General features: G+C 43.0%; 1 protein-coding gene across 25 annotated transcripts in view; it reads right to left on the bottom strand.

The window, feature by feature from the left end:
• Window positions 1-18642, bottom strand: part of cac (calcium voltage-gated channel subunit cacophony) — a 154267-nt gene that overhangs the window by 30866 nt on the left and 104759 nt on the right. For all 25 annotated transcript variants that reach the window (XM_025306126.1, XM_025306150.1, XM_025306151.1 and 22 more), the window contains 13 exons: window positions 18188-18343; window positions 17476-17696; window positions 15425-15528; window positions 14313-14428; window positions 13816-13875; window positions 13289-13390; window positions 10070-10282; window positions 9287-9714; window positions 8675-8976; window positions 8235-8351; window positions 7538-8101; window positions 6899-7244; window positions 6443-6607 (listed from right to left, as the gene is read on the bottom strand). In XM_025306126.1, coding sequence (XP_025161911.1) covers window positions 6443-6607; window positions 6899-7244; window positions 7538-8101; window positions 8235-8351; window positions 8675-8976; window positions 9287-9714; window positions 10070-10282; window positions 13289-13390; window positions 13816-13875; window positions 14313-14428; window positions 15425-15528; window positions 17476-17696; window positions 18188-18343 — 2894 coding nt within the window. The remainder of the gene's footprint in view (window positions 1-6442; window positions 6608-6898; window positions 7245-7537; window positions 8102-8234; window positions 8352-8674; window positions 8977-9286; window positions 9715-10069; window positions 10283-13288; window positions 13391-13815; window positions 13876-14312; window positions 14429-15424; window positions 15529-17475; window positions 17697-18187; window positions 18344-18642) is intronic.

Here is an 18642-nt window from a genome sequence, read left to right as displayed (position 1 = left end):
GAGAGAGAGAGAGAGAGAGAGAGACATTCTCGCGACGCTTTTTCCCGAAAAATGAGAAGACAGAGAGTGGACAGTAGAGATGAAAAAAAAAGAAAAATAATAAATAGATCATGAAAGAACGGCCGAGTCAGCTTCGTGTCACGAATTGGTACACAGTTTTACAATCGTAAATGGCGTGTGGAAAGTAAAGTGCGAGGTATGCGAAATTTACATATGCATATACGTAAACGTAAGTGACATCGTACGCCATCTTATATCCGAAAAAATAAGGGAGGACATTAATATATGTTTATATATAATATATATCGCCTTATATACGTGTTACGAACCTACTCGATGTGTCATGTACGAGTACAGTCAATAAAAATGTTTGTTCTCTTATATGTAAATATAAATATCTCTTTGCTACTATTTTCTCGAGCGTGGTGCATATGTCGACAATGTGCACGTGGAATACACAGGTGATCAGTTACCTGCGCTTCGCAGTATACGATAGGTCTCTTTAATCGACTTGTTCGGTCCTATGAGATATCGGACGTGTACGGCTCGGTAACAGCTGGTGATTAATTGGCCTTCTGGGTTAATGGACTGTATACCGAACGGTGGACTCCGCCGGACGCGACGAGGGGAGGATCTCTCGACAACGAGGCGAGGACACGCTCCTGCTCGTGTCGCGCTTTTCCGAATCTGAATAGGATTTATCGCTTTGAAATTCACGTGAAGTCTTTGGAAACGAGTCTCCTTTCCTTGAGATTTTACAATTTCCCTGAGATTTAAGGAACTCGTGACATCCATGAAGCTTATTTTATTCGAGTTACCTAAAGAAATCTCCGGAATGAGGAAAGAATACAATAAATAATTCGAAGCGTCGCGATACACGTAGAATTAAATTTCCCCGACGAGAAAAGTTATCGCGCAATGAAATATGTATATTATTATAATTTACGGAGTAATCAATTAATTTTTCGTTTTTTCAAAGGTAATACACACAAGCGCGAATTGCACGACCCTCCACATAGTTCAGATTAAAATCTGCCTCCTGTCGTCGCAACCCGCGGAATCCGTACCAGGATATCTCGGCATATATGAGTTAGTATCTGAAGATACTTGGTCGCTGCTGAATCGAGGACGAGAGTGTGACATTGAAACAAAAGTAAGAGAAACGACCAAAGAGAACACAAAGAACAACCGAAAGGGGAACGAAGACACTCGGAGCAAGTGAAATGTTCGAAATGGAAAGGTGTTGCGACTTGACGGGAGGATCGACGGGGGGTTAATGACGAGACATCATTTCTCGGAAAGAGTGTTCAGACATCTCTGCAATTTTCCGAAAAGGCGGAAAGAGAGGGAGAGGGAAGTGGGGATGGAGCGTCAAACGTGCGATCGCCTCGTGCAGAGTGTGTTTTCTGTCGCTAAAAAACACACACACACACATTCAGTGAACGTCTAATGTTGCCTCGCTCAACTTCTATATTGATTGATCTGTTCGGTGACAGCCAACATGCGACACGCAATTTTGTACGTGTGTGTATGTGTATGTGTGTGTGTGTGTGTGTGTGTGTGTGTGTGTGTGTGTGTGTGTGTGTGTGTGTGTGTGTGTGTGTGTGTGTATGTGTGTGTGTGAGAAAGAGAGAGAGGTGCGGGGCACTCTGTACGTGAGTGCATGTGTATATATGTATGTATTACATGTGTGTGTATAAACACATACACATACACCGTATCGGCCGCCGCTGTCGAACGGAGGGAACACGGGCTGATCAATTAGCGTTATGTAATACAACAAATATTTACGTTATTAATTGACTAATTAATGTCTAGAAGCGGAATAATCAATCCTGCGGCTCATGGATAAAACAAAGTATCTTACAATAAGGGGATTTCCTCTCATCCTTGAGCCAGGTGTGACTATTCCAGTCGCAATGTCGCGAAACATGCACCACCGAAATTATCCCGGCATATCACCTACTTAATTTTCTCATTTAACTCAAATTTCACAATAATTGGCTAATCGATTCCCGCCGATATCTCCGTCGATCAAAGCCATTATTTTCATGCTAATCGCTAATCAATAAAATTTCAAATAGCAAGACGCCGTCTCTCCGTTCGCATGCAGCGAATGTATCCGGCAACGTAAGCATCGTGTCACTCATTTGAATATGTGCTCTCAAGACCTGGTGCAGTGCGTGTGCAAATGAACCGAACATTCCGTGTTCCTTTTTCTTTTTTTTTTCAGGCAACAAGTCCGACCACATGATGTCATAATTGGGCGGTGTATGAATTCGAATCAGGCGCGTGCGTGTACGCACGCTTATGTACATGTGTGTATGCGTGTGTTTGCTTGGTGTCTACCTCTAATTCAGCGAGTCTGGACAAGGGCTGGTCTCGTTCGACACAGGCGGAGGTGGAAATCTATCTCGTGCGTTTAAACTGTACAGATCGGGGATCGAGAGGTAAACGAAGGGACCGAGATTCGGAGAGACCTTCAACTTTTCAAGACGCAAGCGTGCGCGAATATGGCTAAAATTCTCTGTCATCGATTCGCCACTATTCCAGCAACGCCGGCTGAACTTTGGACTCGGAGGGTGAATCGAATTGCAGATCCCGTGCCGTGGAGAGAGTGATACTAATTCTCAGACCTCATTCAAGACATAAACGTCGAAATTCTATTCTCCTTAAAGAACTAATGAGGCAAGTCGAGAAGAGCAAGGAAGTGAGTCTGCAAGCAAATCTCTGATTCAGAACCCGACTCAACGTCCAAATCCATTCATCCGTCGTTATCAGTCGAGTTAGATAATTGGATGGAAAAATGGAAAAACGGAAGAATGTGACGAATTTTCTACGATGAAATCAGCTGTTATCGCAAAATCGAGAAGAAATGCCGCACTTAATGCTCATGTAAAATTGTTTGGAAAAATTACGATAAGCGTTAAGCGAAGATGCAAAGATTTTTCTACAGTTTCACGACAGTTGCAGCAAATTTGATCATTGTAAACTCATTTCACATTGTTTCATTTGTTCTCGGTGTTTAGGTCTCAACCACTCTACTTGATTTCATATAGATGAAACGCAAAATTATCCACAAAGATGACTTTCGCGTTTTAAAACAGATGTCGAGAGAAAGAGGGAAAGAAAGAAAGAAAGAGAGAGAGAGAGAGAGAGAGAGAGAGAGAAAGAGAGAGAGAAAAAAAGAAAGAAAAAGTGTAAACGTCAATTTTAAAGAGAGGTGCTTTTCAAAACAACACTGTGGGCTCGCGTGCAGGACTCGTAGACGCCGAAAAGTCGCAATCTTCCGGCATCCTCTCCTCTAAAATCTCGGTTCGTATTAAGCGGATGAAAGAGGTGCTAGGCGCCTTCGTCCTGCTACCAGTTAAAACATGGTATTAGCAAGACGCAAGAGTCGAACGCACGTCGTGTATATGTGTATTATGTGTGTGTCTGTGGAGGTCACATCGATGTTCGAACGTTCCCTTCACACGTTCTCGAGTATGTCTACTTCGAAAACGAGGACACAGTGGCAGCCATGCAATTAGTCGAACGAGGGATCAGATAGAAATCGGTTTTAGGGTAAGAAAAATAAACATGAGAGGGACAGGAATACACATCCAAAAATAGACGGTAAAATTAAAGCGAATTGGAACTGAACGAAAAAACGGTCTCCCCATTACGTAATCGACACAGCACATACGCTCTCTCATAAATCAGCGAAATGAAAAAGAATTCACGTTATGGAAATTCCTACGTTAACCGACACGTATCGTGCAAAAATTGCCGAAAAGCTGCTACTTTTTTACTCTCTCAAGTTCCGGTCTTCGACATTTTTCTGGTCATTTATCGTAGTTAGAATTAAATGATTCATTTCATCGGAAAACACAAAACGCTAAGCTTTGCAGACATTTGACCGATATAATACTATTTACAAAATAAATTCATCGATAATAAGATATAAAAATCATCAGGACATGAACTCAGCTGAATTCTCGCAAAGGTAGCTTAAACACTGAACCAAGATCATGGAATATAAAAGTCGTTGAGAGACGAAAATGAAAAAGATAATTGTTAGAAAGTAGGAAACGAAGAAACAAACATCATACGGTAAGTCGCCAAAGAGACAGGAGATTTTGCGGGAGAATGTTCGGAGAGCAGGGCAAGATAATTCGACATAGCTGTGTACACGTATTGGTAAGTACAAGGATGACAGTTATACAGAGAAAACGATCAAAAAAGATCAGCAGGCAAGAACAACAATGTCCTCGTATAATAACGTGATATATATATGGTACAGTAATTCGGCATTACGTACGCTATTTGGACGCGACATATTCTCGTTTATGACCTCGCGTATTCGTTACGCTAACAAGAGACGAGACTGTTCGTCGATTGGTTAAAGTTGCCCAAACAGGTCTAATGGGTCTCACGTTAAAAAATTACGCGACCATCAAAAAGACCGGGAATCGCAAAACGCAAAAATAAACGGGTAGGACACGGCAGCTCCAAAAATGAAACATAAACACTAAGTTTCTGTTCTTAAAAATTCAAGCCCAAAATCTTGCAAAAAATATCTTGCTCATTATCATAGTTTTCTTTGTCATGTACTTTCCTCAAAGTACGATAATTCGCATTTATGTGCTTTTTAGAACTGCGATGTGAGGAATCAAAAGCAGTCGATGGCAACTCGAAGATTTGCAAAAATTTTCCCGAATCGAAATTTGAATTCTATAATAAACATATAAATTCCTAACAATTCGATCTCGAAAGATAAATGAAGAATCCTAAGATAAAACTATACAAGCTATTATCCTGTCATTGATACTTGATGCTGCTAACCGTCGTCCTCTTCACGTTGGAGCTTAAAGAAAAATCTACTTAAGAATTATTTAATATTTTTCTTTCCGATTATTTCGATACTTCTCCTTCATCTGATCTTCATTCTTAATTTCAATAAGAAATCTATTAATTATGTAGTTTACTTAACTATAAATACAGTATAGACGCGGTAAGTAAATATTAAATAATTAATAAATCGATAAATAGTAGGATCAATGGATAAATTAAACAACAAACTTCCTTTCTGCGTAATCTGTTTGTCGTTACTTGTCTTTTCATCGACGATGGAAATTTTAATAGGATTTGAAGTTTTAAAGAACGTGAGGAAAGTTATAAAAGCAAAGACAGCAGTCGTGTGTCCAATTTGAATTTGTTACAATAATAATGATAAAACGAAGAAAGACGTTGACAGATTCGAGACAGGACTTGGGATCCAAGGAACATTCTTAAACTCACAAATCAGACTTAGACCAGACTTTAAATTTCGATTTGGGTATTCCCTTATTTTCAATAAATACGTTAACGATTGTTCGTTAGGCTCAAAAATAACCCCTATAATAAGTGATTTGACACACCTGGAACTATATGATGTACCACTGTTCATGACCTCCATCCTGGCTTGCCAACTCAGCATCCTGCTTCCGGTTGCTCCGAATACTCCATCATAGCACTGACACTAGCGTTCACACTAACACTCACGTAGATGTGATCCGGTCGGAAAAACGTGTTAATTGACGCGATGTTCACGAGAACTAAATTAAATATGTCTAAAGTCATCGTCATTGTCCATCGACCAATAACACACAGATGATCTCGTCGAGAGATAATAACAGTCAACATTTTCAAAACATTCCACAAGTCCCACCTTGAATTTGCCATTACCTTTCTTTCACTTCTGTTTAAAGAATTACTGTTATTACACCTATTCTCCAAATTTGGATCTATTGGTTTACGATATTATTGGACACACAACCGTTATCTTTATCTTTACAACTCCAAATGGATCATGAAAAAGAAGTTTGTTATTTTATCACATTTATCCATTGATTATTATTAGATTAGTTAATATTTACTTATTGTAAATATATTCTATCTTTAGTTGAATTAGTTATATAATTTATACGACGTTTAATAAATCCAGAATAATGCAGATAGAAAGAGAATATTGAAATATAATTGTATATTAAATATTTTCGAATATTTTCGAATATCTATTTCTTAAATCGCAGGACCTGGAGCCATTTTCAGCAGGTCAACTTGAACATGAAGAAAACTTTAATAAGTTTGCAGCACCAAAGAACAACAGCTTGTATAATGTTTTATCTTGAGATTCTTCATTGACCCTTCAAGTTCGAAGGAACTCGCGAGATCAATGTAAAATCAAATTTTCGATTCTATTTGTTTCGAATCGATTTTGAAATTTAGATTTGCAAAGGATCTTTTGCAAACCTCGATTTGTACGATTCTCGCTTTAGACCAAAACACTCTTCCTTCGTCATTCGCGTTTGCTAGATCGGAGCGAATCGGGGGGAAAAACATTGGCATTCTGATTAGTAAATCTCTATCTGAAAAACTAAAGTGCACACGAAGGAGAGAAACCGACGATCATGACACTTACCTTCATCATAAGGAGTAACGTGTTCAAGACGATGAGAATCATGATAAAATACTCGAATGGCGTGGATACAACTATCTTCCAGATTTTGTACTTTATGCTATTCCGCTCCTTCGGCATGTACCTCTCGAGCGGCCGAGCTTGTATTGTAAAGTCTATACAAGATTTCTGAAAAAAAAAATACGAGGACACGTAGCATTAATTGCAAATAAATAAAAAATTACCACCATAGATACCTCTTTTTACATATCTTCGGAAAAAGTGTGCGATTCTTACGTTTTAAAAAAGTGCGCGAGACACTTGGGATGTACTTTCGACAAAATTGGGATTCTAATGGATAGCATAAAACACAATCGACCTAAATCTCTAGGAAATTTACCTAATTTTCACAGAACGTCTGCGAAACGTAAAGTTTATAATTTAAACACGAGCGAAGGGACAATTCATACGAAGTATCACCTGATTCTTATCGATTTCACCGTCCTGTAGTTCAGCCTCTCCCTGCTCCTGGAACGTGATAATGATCAAGGCCACGAAGATGTTGACGAAGAAGAACGGAAAGACGATGAAGTAAACGATGTAGAAAATGGACATCTCGATGCGAAAATTCTGGATGGGGCCCTTGTTCTCGTACGTGGCCGCCATCGAGTTCTGTAGGACCTGCGGCCAGCCCTCGCCGGTCTGTACGGCGAACAACGTCAGCATGGCCACCATTACGTTGTCGTAGTGAAAAGACTGCGATTGCCATTTCCGTGGCTGAAGTTCCGGTAGCATGGAATCTTCCTCGAAAACGAAGAATTGACCACTGTCGGGGAAACCAAATTAATTTCTATTCGCACCGTCCGTGAGATACGCTATTCTAACCCGATAATCGACAGATTGCTCTTAAACCAGTCGACAGCCTTAATTAATAACTTTTTATCCCACTTAATTGGCGCACGCTTTCACGTCTGAGCAACAATACATCTGACTTTTAATATTAAACGCATTCCACAAAATCTCTATTTATATTTCTTACAGAACTTTCGTCGATAAATAAGATTGCGCGAAAACGTACGCTTGAAACTAACCAACATAAGTTAAACAGACGTTACTCACTTGCAATCCTCCTTCGTATACTTGCTCTCGTCGGTGCAGTAGAAGAACTTGCCGTTGAACAGCTGCACCGCGATCACAGCGAATATGAATTGGAACAATATATACACTATGAGAATGTTAATGACGTTCTTGAGACTGTTCACCACACAGTCGAACACCGCCTTGAGCTTCGGTACGCGCTTTATCGTCTTTAGCGGCCTAAGCACCCGCAGCACCCTGAGCGACTTGATGGTCGAGAGGTTCTGGCCGGCCGAGCTGCCGGACATGTCGAACGCGAACGACACCATCGCGCATATCACGACCACCGCGTCCATAACGTTCCAAAACTCGCGCAGGTACGAACCCGGGTGCAGTATGATGCCGAGATCGATGATCTTCAGCACCATTTCGATGGTGAAGACGCCGGTGAACGCGTAATCGAAGTAGTTGAGGATCGTGTTCCTCGGCGCGAGCTCCCAGACGGGGTCCTCGGCGGCTAGCGCGATACTCGACAGCGATATCACTATCATTATGAAGAAGTCGAAGTACCGAAGGTTAACGACCCAGTGGGCGGCTTTTCTTATGCTGCAAAGAACGTCTACAATGAGATATCAGAGCTTCCGCGCACTCGCGGTGGAAAGCGCGGAAAGAAAGAGAGAGAGAGAGAGAGAGAGAGAGAGAGAGAGAGAGAGAGAGAGAGAAATTCCAGCAAACTTACGGATTCGTAGGGGACAGTATAAACATGGAGGAGTATGGCAGCATTGGTTTTGGTCCCGTGTCGTCGTCTTCATCCTGCTTCTTCTCTTTGGACTTCTTTTCACCTTTTCCATTTTTGCTGGAAAAGACGAGACATGTTCTTTTCATTTTGCATCGTACACCGTGTCTACTTTCTCTCCTCCACACTTTTCCATTCAACTATTATATTTTTTATGTGGCTCGATTAGTTATTATATATTTAATCGATTGATATGAAATGATAATTTCATTAACTTGTAATCGCATTTCAAAGTTTCAAGCTCGATTAAGAAAACGTCGAAAAGCGTAGACGCGTAAGCTTTGCACAAAGTTCAGTAAAATTCAGACAGTGATTTCATAATGATAATTACACGGAGAAATTCGCAGAGAAGATAATTTCGACAAGATAAAAGGGAAACTTACAAATTCTTTTCTTCAGAGGAGATTCCTATCTTCGACGCACTACCGCTCCCGGGCTTTTGCAGCGACTCGATCTCCTTCCCGAGCTCCTGCATCTGCTTCTCCTTGTCCTCCTCCTTCTTCTCATCCTCGGCGGCACTCAGCTCCTGCGCGTTCGCGAGATTGTCAACGGCGATAGCCAAGAAGACGTTCAGCAGGGTGTAGTTGCCGAAGAGCACCAGCACGATGAAGTAGAGCGAGTAGGCCATGCCCTGCGACTCGACACCCTGGTACATCACTTCGTTCCAGTCTTCTCCAGTCAGGACCTGCGCGATTAATTGCGAGTTAGACATTATTGAGTCTACGTTCGTCTCATTGAAGCTTTGCGAGTTAAGATTTCATACTATTCCGATATTGTGGATATTGTAAAGGCTGGCGAGACTACAGAATGGATACCTTCTCTCGCCAACCAAATCTTCCTACATGTTAAAGTAATCAGCAAACCACGCGTGGTGCAAAGTAGAATGACGTTTTCGTTATAAGAATTCCAACGTATCGCTCGGTGATAATAAATTTAAACCTTCCGACGTGATTTACTGATATAAAGTTTCGTATCGATCAATCAATAGGACTTACTTGGAAGACAGTGAGTAGTGCGATGGGAAAGGTGTTGAAGTTAGTGGGCGGCGTGCCGCTGTCAAAGTTGAACTGGCCGCCGAAGAGCTGCATACCGAGCAGCGCGAATATGAGGATGAAAAGGAAGAGCAAGAAGAGAAGAGAGATGATGCTGCGCATCGAGCTGAGCAGCGATATCACGAGATTCCTCAGGCTCTTCCAGTATTTGGTGACCTTAAAAATTCTCAGGAGTCTAAGGGCACGTAGGACGGAGAGGCCGAAAGAGCCGGACTTCAACGCGGACCAGATCACCTCGAAGATCGAGCCCAAGATGACAATGCAGTCGAAGCGATTGAAGCTCGATTCGAAGTATGTGCGAGGACCGAGCGCGTACATCTTGATAAACATCTCCAACATGAAGAGGGCCAGGAACACAAACTCTGCGTAGACTGCAGACAGAATGAACAAAAATCGTGGATCTTTTCAGAAACATATATTTATGTGTTTAGATACACCAGATTTTCCTTATTTAATTCAAACTTTGTCAAAAAAGATTATTAACAAACGAACATTACTGTAAATAAAGATTCACCACAAAATGTCACAGCAACAAAAAAATCTCGTCGTATGACTGACAGACGTCGTGTTTTTATTGCCAAAAAGTTAAATCAGTCTCTTCTGATTTTAATAAAATCATCAACAGATTAATCGTTAAAACACTTAAAGTTGAGTTTTACGTTGCTCATTATTATTATTTTATTTTATTAGAGTCCGATACATGTAAAAAGTTTGCAGAGTACTCACAGAGAAAATCGGTGAGCCACTTCGGCTGATCGTAATGCTCAACAGCCACGCAGACGGTGTTGAAGAACACAAGGACGATGACGAACCAGTAGAACTGCTGCGACTTGACGGAGTTCCGTATCCAGAACCTGAATTGCTTCTCGGCCCGCCAGAACTGCAGACAGGTGCCTTGCTTCTTCACCTTCGACTTGAAGTAGGAAGTTCTCGAGAACCCTACAAAGCAGAAACGTGCGTCGTCAGAGAAGCGAGACACAAATCGGTCGGCCTGGAGAACACGACGCGGACCAGTCGATCGATTAATTGCGAACGGCGTCGTCGTCACTCTCACATCAACGTGAATCGTCCAACGCGTCTTTCCTTGGGAACTTGACAATTTCTTTCAATACTACATATTCTTCTCGGTTCACTTTCTCAAGCTAAGCTACTTTCGCGGCTACAAACTCTAAGATCTAGACTCGCGCGAAATTTCCCAAGATTTACGCCGGTCTACGTTCTCAGTTTAAGAAACTCCCGAATCCGAATAATGTCTAACGATGTACTTTCGGAAATCCGTCGAGAAGAAATGAATATCGCGCGATCGGAAATTGAACGGTCCCAGATATCGACACTTCGAATCGTTTTATGCGCCGACCGGAAGAGTCGGAAAATCATTTTCCCCTTTCCGCTCGGACGGGAGGGACGTAAGAGATAGAGATATAGATATAAAGAAATACCAAAATTCTATTCTAAGTTATTCTACGTTCTAAGCGGATACAGCTATGTATGTGTATGGCGAGATACGTATGTATATATCATGGCTACTCGGTTACGCTATGTATGTTACCACATCGACAGACCGATAACCGGTCTGCCTCGTAAACTCTATGGGATAGGATTCACAGTACACTACTTGAGGGCGGGGCGGGGGCGGAGGGGCTAAATCCTCGATCGACAATACTAAGTGTACTCTACTGTTCGATCAGTTTGTTTCCACTAACTAAGATCAAATCCATAAAAAACATTAATCAATATCCCACCACCATATGGTATGCCTAAGTCATATAGACATACTTTAGTCGGGAACACTCGCGCTCGAACACGACGAAAGAGAGAAGAATAAAATTAGAAGGCCCACGATTGTTACTTCGTGGAAAATGGAGAAAGTGCATAAAAAATCTGGGACGTTTTGGAATGTATTACTTGTACTATAAAAGTTCAGAAATTTCACAGGAAATTCTAGACTTCTAAGAAACGAAGAAAGTATGATCGCGCGAGCGTTCTCGGCTGCAAAGAAAATATAATATTCATATATCGTCACACCAGCCACAATACATATATATATATATATATACATATACATATATATATATATATATATATATATATATATATATATATAGAAAGCAATGCCTAGAAAACGAAAAAGGAATTAGCACTCGAGCACTCCCCGATCTGTCCGTCTCTCGACGATGCCCGCGCGTGATACTCGAGTGATACATGTCTCAGCCACAAGTCAGCGCAGCAAGTCGTTTCTGAGTAATAAGTTGCAGACAGACAGTGCATAATAGTCACATCCTCTACCACGCACGAGTAATCACAACACGTATTCCACCGGCCCTTACTTTACCGTCAGTTCTTATCATCGCACAGTCGACTCTCTATCATGCTTTCTGCGCGCCCGCAATCCGCGACTTTGATGCTCATACTGCGATAAATAATAATCTAGCTACATGAAGACGATTACACTTCGTGTGTAAAGTGTAACAGACTTCGCGAGCGGGCGACAGTATGCGTGTCTGTGCGTGTATATGTGTGCACACACGTGTATTAAACGCGCGTAAGGTCATCATATTAACGTTGCATTAACGACGAAAAAGCGCTTCAACTCGACAGATCTAATCTCGTGCGAGAGAGCATCGCATGAATGCGTTTTTCTTTATTATCAATTTCTTGTCTTCCTTTGATCCGTGCACCGGCACGGATTTGTCAACGTGATAAAGGACGAAAATTGGAGTATATCGTAGAGTTAATTATCGAAAGCGTTCTTTTTTCTGGCAACAAGACTAGCGATGAGCGAAAATCTAGCGTACCGGAACTACGCTTCATCGCGAGATTGCGAATTCTTCACGCGTCTCAAACCAAGCTCAACGAGCTAATTGATGGCACAGCCTGTACTGTGTACGCGGGGAATATGCGTGAAATCACTGATTTACCAAGCGACAGCTCACGTTTCTCTAATCATATAGACGTGGCACGCACGATGTTACTTGTATACGTGTGTATTACCAACCAAAGAGTGGAAAATCTGTCACACAAATTAAATGAAGTACAAAAAAGAAAAGAAAAACGAACGGAAAGAAATGATTATACAAAATTACGAGTACAGCCTTGTGAGATTACGTTGCTCATTGCGATAAGTCGTGTGGCATTCACGGTCGTAGTTACCTTTGAGCTTTTTCTTAGGCACTGAAACAAGAGGAGCATCTGATAGCGTGTGTTTAGAATGTTCATCGTCAGATTTTCGGGGGGAGGGAGGACTCTCTGAAGAGCGCGTTGTTTTTTTCTTTTATTTTGTTTTGTTTTTTTCTTTTTTTCGTTCTTCTTTCGACGCAAGGGGGAAGAATTCATCAGGCATGAATCGATGTCGAGTGTCAACAATACGTCAGCGAAACGTGAATAAACGCTAACACGTGCCAATAAATATAGAGAGAAATTTCGGAACGAGAGAAAGGGCGAGCCAAAGTCTCGCGCCAACGATTTCCTGCGCGACGTGAACCAATTCTTCAGGATACGTAACGTGCGACTTTCGTGCACCTCGACGGATACGCGATACAAGCTCGCTTCCGCTTGTTTCCTCGCGGCTCGCAGAAATTTTGCGTTTCGTCATGCGTTTTCGGTGATGGATCCGTCATTAGGAAATTGTTGGCTGCTACCACAGGTTTCTGACTACTGAGAATCATGAAATTCCTCACTACTTGAACTTCGTCTCGACTTTACAACATGAATTCGTTCGAACATTTTGAGAAGAGAAAGAAAGATAGAGAGAAAGAGAGAGAAAGAGAAAGTGGGAAAGAGAGAAAAAGATATATATATATATAGAGAGAGAGAGAGACAGAGAGAGAGAGAGAGAGAGAGAGAGAGAGAGAGAGAAGAGAAAAAAGTCGTTAACTTTGAATATAAAGAAAAAACGAGAAGAAAGAGAGTATAAAATATACACTGAGTAGGCAAAATACAACTCACCATCGTCCTGATCATCCTCGCCCTCCTCCTCCTCTGTATCAGTGCTTTTACTCTTGCCGAGATTCTTCAGCTTCTTCTTCTTGGCAGCCGCTCTTCTTCTTGCTACGTAACATAGACACACATACACGTACATATATGTAAACGCACATATACACAGCGTGAGAGGGAGAGAGAGTCGGATCAAGTCGTGCCAAAGTTTCTGCATCTGATTAATTAAAAGATTACGAGACGAGAACGTTTTCCGAATACCACGACGGCGTACGACGGCGTACGATGGCGTCTCTCGCGATAAGAAAAAGAAGGAGGGAAAGAAGGAGAGAAGAAAAAAACAAGGAAGGATACTCGAAAATCGCACGAACGCGTCAAAAAGAGGCACGAGCGCGCGCAATGCTTGGGACACTCGGTATAAATATGCACGAGAGTGTTTCGGAGAGAAGCGACTCCTCTCTTCCTCTCTCGCGAAACTCTTTTTAACTTTATAGAAATGAATATTCATGCCACGACGATACACGTTTCGTTATATGGACCTTCTAATATGTGCATTTTCTCCTCTTCCGTGGTCCTCTCTTCGGCGAGTATCACCTCCTCTGCAAAAAAGTAAACGGATGTGCGTTAATGGCAATAATTAAACGCGAGAGCCGGCGACTTGCGGGTCTAGCTTACGCAACAAGCTGCAACTCGTGCAAGCGCGCGCTCTTTTCTTTCCTTTTCTTTTCTTTTCTCTTCGCTTGTGCGAAACAGACCAATTAAAACTGACCGGACAGGGATCCGCGTGTATTCGCGAGTCTTTGAGACTCGGCGGAGTCTCACAGAGTAAGGAAAACACGCGAGACAGGTCTCCTTTTTTGTTTTTCTTATGTGAAATGCGTCTTCCCCGCGAGAAAAGTCAGTGATTCCGCAAAACGACAGAACCTTTGCGTTTTCCTTTTCCTTTCTCACGGGGACAAATCCCCGTCACGATCCCTTTTTAATTCGCATATTTCCTCGCTAGGTCGACAGCGAGTCCTACGACGATCGGTCTAACCTGCTTTGCAGATCCAATTGAGGTAACAATTCAGTTCGCGCTCGAGCTGCTGCTGTCTTCGCAACTTCAGGAAGGTCTGCCGGTTCTCCACTTTCTCTCTCTCCTTCGCAAACTCTCTACACAAGCGTGATACAGGTGACATGGAAGCTTACTCGGGAGTACTTTCATAAGGGCTAAGTTTAGCGCGGGACTTTCTGGCGTTATTAGATATCCTGGCAATACCGGCGTGCTTAATAAGCTTGCCGTACTTATGTGCTTAACGAGAATAGCATTGGGAGACTTCTTCGAAAAGTCGATCCCTCCCGCGCGTAATATTCGTCTCGTGAGTTTCTTCAACCTAGCTCGCATTAGAATTAAGCAGCTAACTACAGTGCGAGATTACGATCGGTTTTTAATTATAATCGTTAACTACTCCCCGGTGCTCTCTCCCGATCAAGGATTTAACCCTCCGTGTATCGTCACGATCCGATGGATCGAATATGCATTTTTGACTTTCGAGTAGTTCCGGTTGTTCGCAAGTAAGACTGGCATTTCATGAAACTCTCAGTCCTCCTCACAAATTTCGCGACGGATAATGGCCAAATGTACGCGTATAAATCTCGATAAAATAAAACGTATTCTTGCGATCGACACGTCACACCGAGGGTCAAAGTAAATTTGCAACGATATTCATCGCGCTCGAGGATCAAGAAACGCGGTTCAGCTCGACTTATTTTCGCTCTAGCTTCAGCCAAGAGAGGAGCAATGCTAAACGCGTCGAAAGGGCGCAACTGATTACACGCTAGCATTAGAAGCAACGTCTACTAATGAGAGACCTGCTTGAGTGATCCACTTTAAGTAGGAACTGAACGCAGTCGTGAAGAGTCGCTTGCTCTTCGCTTTCCGATAAGCCGCCCGGCGTTCGACGCGCGTTCTTTCGTTCGAAAACTCCCTGACGAGGAAAGAAAGCGATTCTGTCAAGTGGTCGGTACACGCTCTCCTCTCGATCGATCTTCTCGCGCGGATTCGCGCGATATCGTGACGGGGCAGGGAATCGTGTGTCGGGCCACGCGGACGCCCCGGACGCGCAGCGTGTATTATCGGGCACATGTGTGTGTGTTTGTCATACTCACCCGCTCAAGACACCGAGAACTAAGTTCAGCATGAAGAATGATCCAAGGACGATCAATGGTATAAAGTAAATCCAGTTGTACGTGCTGCCAAGAGCGTCGTTCGTCTGCAAATTCGACCAAAACCAGAATCAAGCGCGCGTGCCGCGTGTACGCACGTACGCGCGTATCACGCCAGGTTTACACACAGCTGAGCGTAATATCAATCAATTAACGGCAAGAGGGCGATTATGCGACACAGAGAAACACTGGGTCTTGCGTCTCGCTGACGCAAAATGCGCGGCGCCGAGTGCGGTCCTCCGATACCGGCCGAAACGCCAGAGAGCGCGCGAGCGCGCTCGCGAATTTCTTCATTCGTTACTCGATCGTTTAAAATCGCTTCTCCCTCCTGGGACGGGAAAGCACGAATCGTCATCACAAACAGGGTGGATCAACGACCGCACTTGCGCACCGCGTGATAATATCAGCGTTTGTAAATTGTACGTTCGTACTTCGAAACCATCTAAAGTAACCTGAGAGAAAAAGCCAGTCGGGGGGAAATATGCCATTTTTCGAATTGGTTCGAAACTGCGTTTTCGCGAGAGTCAGTCCGACACGTGGCTATCTCGGATATCCGAAATATCGGCTTCGATTCCATTGGAAATCGGGCTCGGATCAGCCAAACGAGAGATCGCCGAGAGTTGCAATTTTCGAAGCATGGCTCTTCTCGCCCCGACCTTTCTTTTAGGTTGCCTAACTACGAAAATCGATAAGGAGGCGATCCAAAAGTCGCCTCGAGGTCTCAATAAACAGTTAACAATAAGTGATTTCGTTACAGCCGGCGGAGCGACGATCGCGGGGCTTCGACAAGTTTCACCGCTCTCTCGAAGGGGGTGACTCGTTCGCGGCGCGACGCTATCAGCGAGCCCTTCGCGATCCACCGGCTGAACATTAACCCTTTCGTGATCAGCGAGCCTAAAATATTTCTGAGCACTGCACTGAACGCGGATCTCGTTTCTAGAAGTTCAAAGAGTTCGCGATAAAACGTGATTCGAATTCGATCACAAAAGGGTTAAGCACAATGAAAGGTATACAATTAACATCGATATTGAAACATTGAAAAAAGAGGGCTGGTACTGACAGTGTTATACTGAGCAAGGTGAACATATACGTCAGTGTTAGCTGTTTCCGCAGGCATTCCTTCATCTAAAGCCGATTCACGCCGGCGTACAAAGAGAGGGAAGGTCGGAATGGTACGAAACACACAAAGATCGCGCGGCAATGTAATTGCGTAAGGAATAAACGTTTAGGCCGGGAAGATATATATATATATATGGACTCACGATACAAGCAAATAGAAGGGAGTCCCCGTACCGAGTCAGATGAAGCGATAATGTCTTCTGAGACGGCTAAATTGATGAGGAAAGTTCGAAGGAAGAGGAATCGATTTATCATCATATTTTACGGCGCGTCAGTGTGACAATTATTACAAACGTATTCGCGCCGATTATTACCTCCTGCACCAGACAGTTCCCATTTTTCGTAAAATTCGATTCAATTCGCGTCTCGTCTTACACGAGAGCGACTCACTCGACGGTACATTTATTACAACACATAAGCCCAAAAAAAGCAAATTTAATACAAACAAAATTAATAAAATTAATTTTCTCATAAGGATTTCGACCAACGATTTTGATGACGCTCTACTTTGCCAAATTTCTCAAGGCGCACAACAGATAGGCAGGGAAGATAGTGAACGAGGGAGGATGATGAGATGTATAAAAATATGATACAAAAGCGCGAAGCGCTGGCGATCGATGAAGAGCTGCGGCTCAATGGTGCTACGGGGGAGAATTTTGACTATCGGCCTTTCGTACGAAACGACGAAAGAGGAAGCCTCGGCTTTCGCGCCGTGTAGGCGCAAATCGTGCGCGCGACAACGACAGAGGTCCAAATTGCCAGAGCAGAGAAAGAGACAGAGAAGAGAAAATGAGCGAGAAAGAGAACAGGTGGAATACAGCGAGAGAAAGAGTAAAAAGAAATTTCAACACTGAAGAACATATTTCTTGCTTTACCCAGTACAATATGGCAGTCCAGCCCTCCATAGTGATACACTGGAAGACAGTGAGCATGGCGAATCCGATGTTATCGAAGCTGGTGATGCCCGAGTTTGGTCCCTCCCAGTGATCCATGCACGTCGAGACGTTCGCGTCGCACACGTGGGCCCCCGGCGGGGCGTCATTCTTGATATCCGTGTTGCACGGGCTCGGAAACTCGCCCTCCTTTATGATTACACCTGCAATATCAACGTCATGAGAGACGACGCTCACCCTTGGGCGCTTGGGACCCTCAACAGCCGAATGACTTATATCTCTCTATACTGAGTCAATCAAAAAGTTCCGCCCGATCGTTGAGTGGAAATTAATTTTGTTGCATTCGACGGAAATTATTCATCAACAGTCACAGTTGATATGTGTGACATTGTTTATTTGAAATCAAATCAAACTTTTTGACTGATCTAATAAACGTGAACTATCTACTTTTACCATGTTCTCGGGTTCTCTTAGAATCGTTCATATAGCGAGTAAAAAACATATATATGAATATACAATATATATAATAATAATAATAATATCATAAGAGAGAGAGATCTACTTTACGATCTCTGATACGAAATCTATTCGTATGTGATGTGACAGGATTAGTTTGTACAATAGTGATATAACGGCAACCAGCATCGTGTCTGAATGTCTCCGAATAATGATTCAAGTCATGTCCAGTACTCACTGGTATCCCTTATACTGTAGCACGTTTTATGCAGAGTTCCCGAATAAAACTCGAGGCCGATGATAGCGAATATCACGATGGCGAAGAGTACCAGCAGACCGATCTGCAGGAGCGGCGCCATTGCCTTGATGATAGACTTGAGCACCACCTGAAGACCTGTGCGCAAAAAATCGCCGAGGAGTAATTAGGCCCAACCACCGTTCCCACGGGATCAATGCGGAATTCTACGCTCAACGGAATAGCTTTCGCCTCTCTCTCTCTCTCATTCTCTCTCTCTCTCTCTCTCTCTCTCTCTCTCTCTCTCTCTCTCTCTCTCTCTCTCTCTCTCTCTCTCTCTCTCTCTCTCTCTATTCGTGCATGGTCAACATCCGTTGCTCGAGGAGTCGCGAGTGAATGAATTTTTGCAATGCGACATCAACGATATCTCGAAATAATTGAAAGGTACAAAACCCAAT

Source organism: Harpegnathos saltator, unplaced genomic scaffold (genome assembly GCF_003227715.2).
Source record: "Harpegnathos saltator strain DR-91 unplaced genomic scaffold, Hsal_v8.6 scaffold758, whole genome shotgun sequence".
Lineage (NCBI taxonomy): Eukaryota > Metazoa > Arthropoda > Insecta > Hymenoptera > Formicidae > Harpegnathos > Harpegnathos saltator.
The sequence above is the reverse complement of the archived record's forward strand: the minus strand, read 5'-3'. Positions and strand labels throughout refer to the sequence as shown.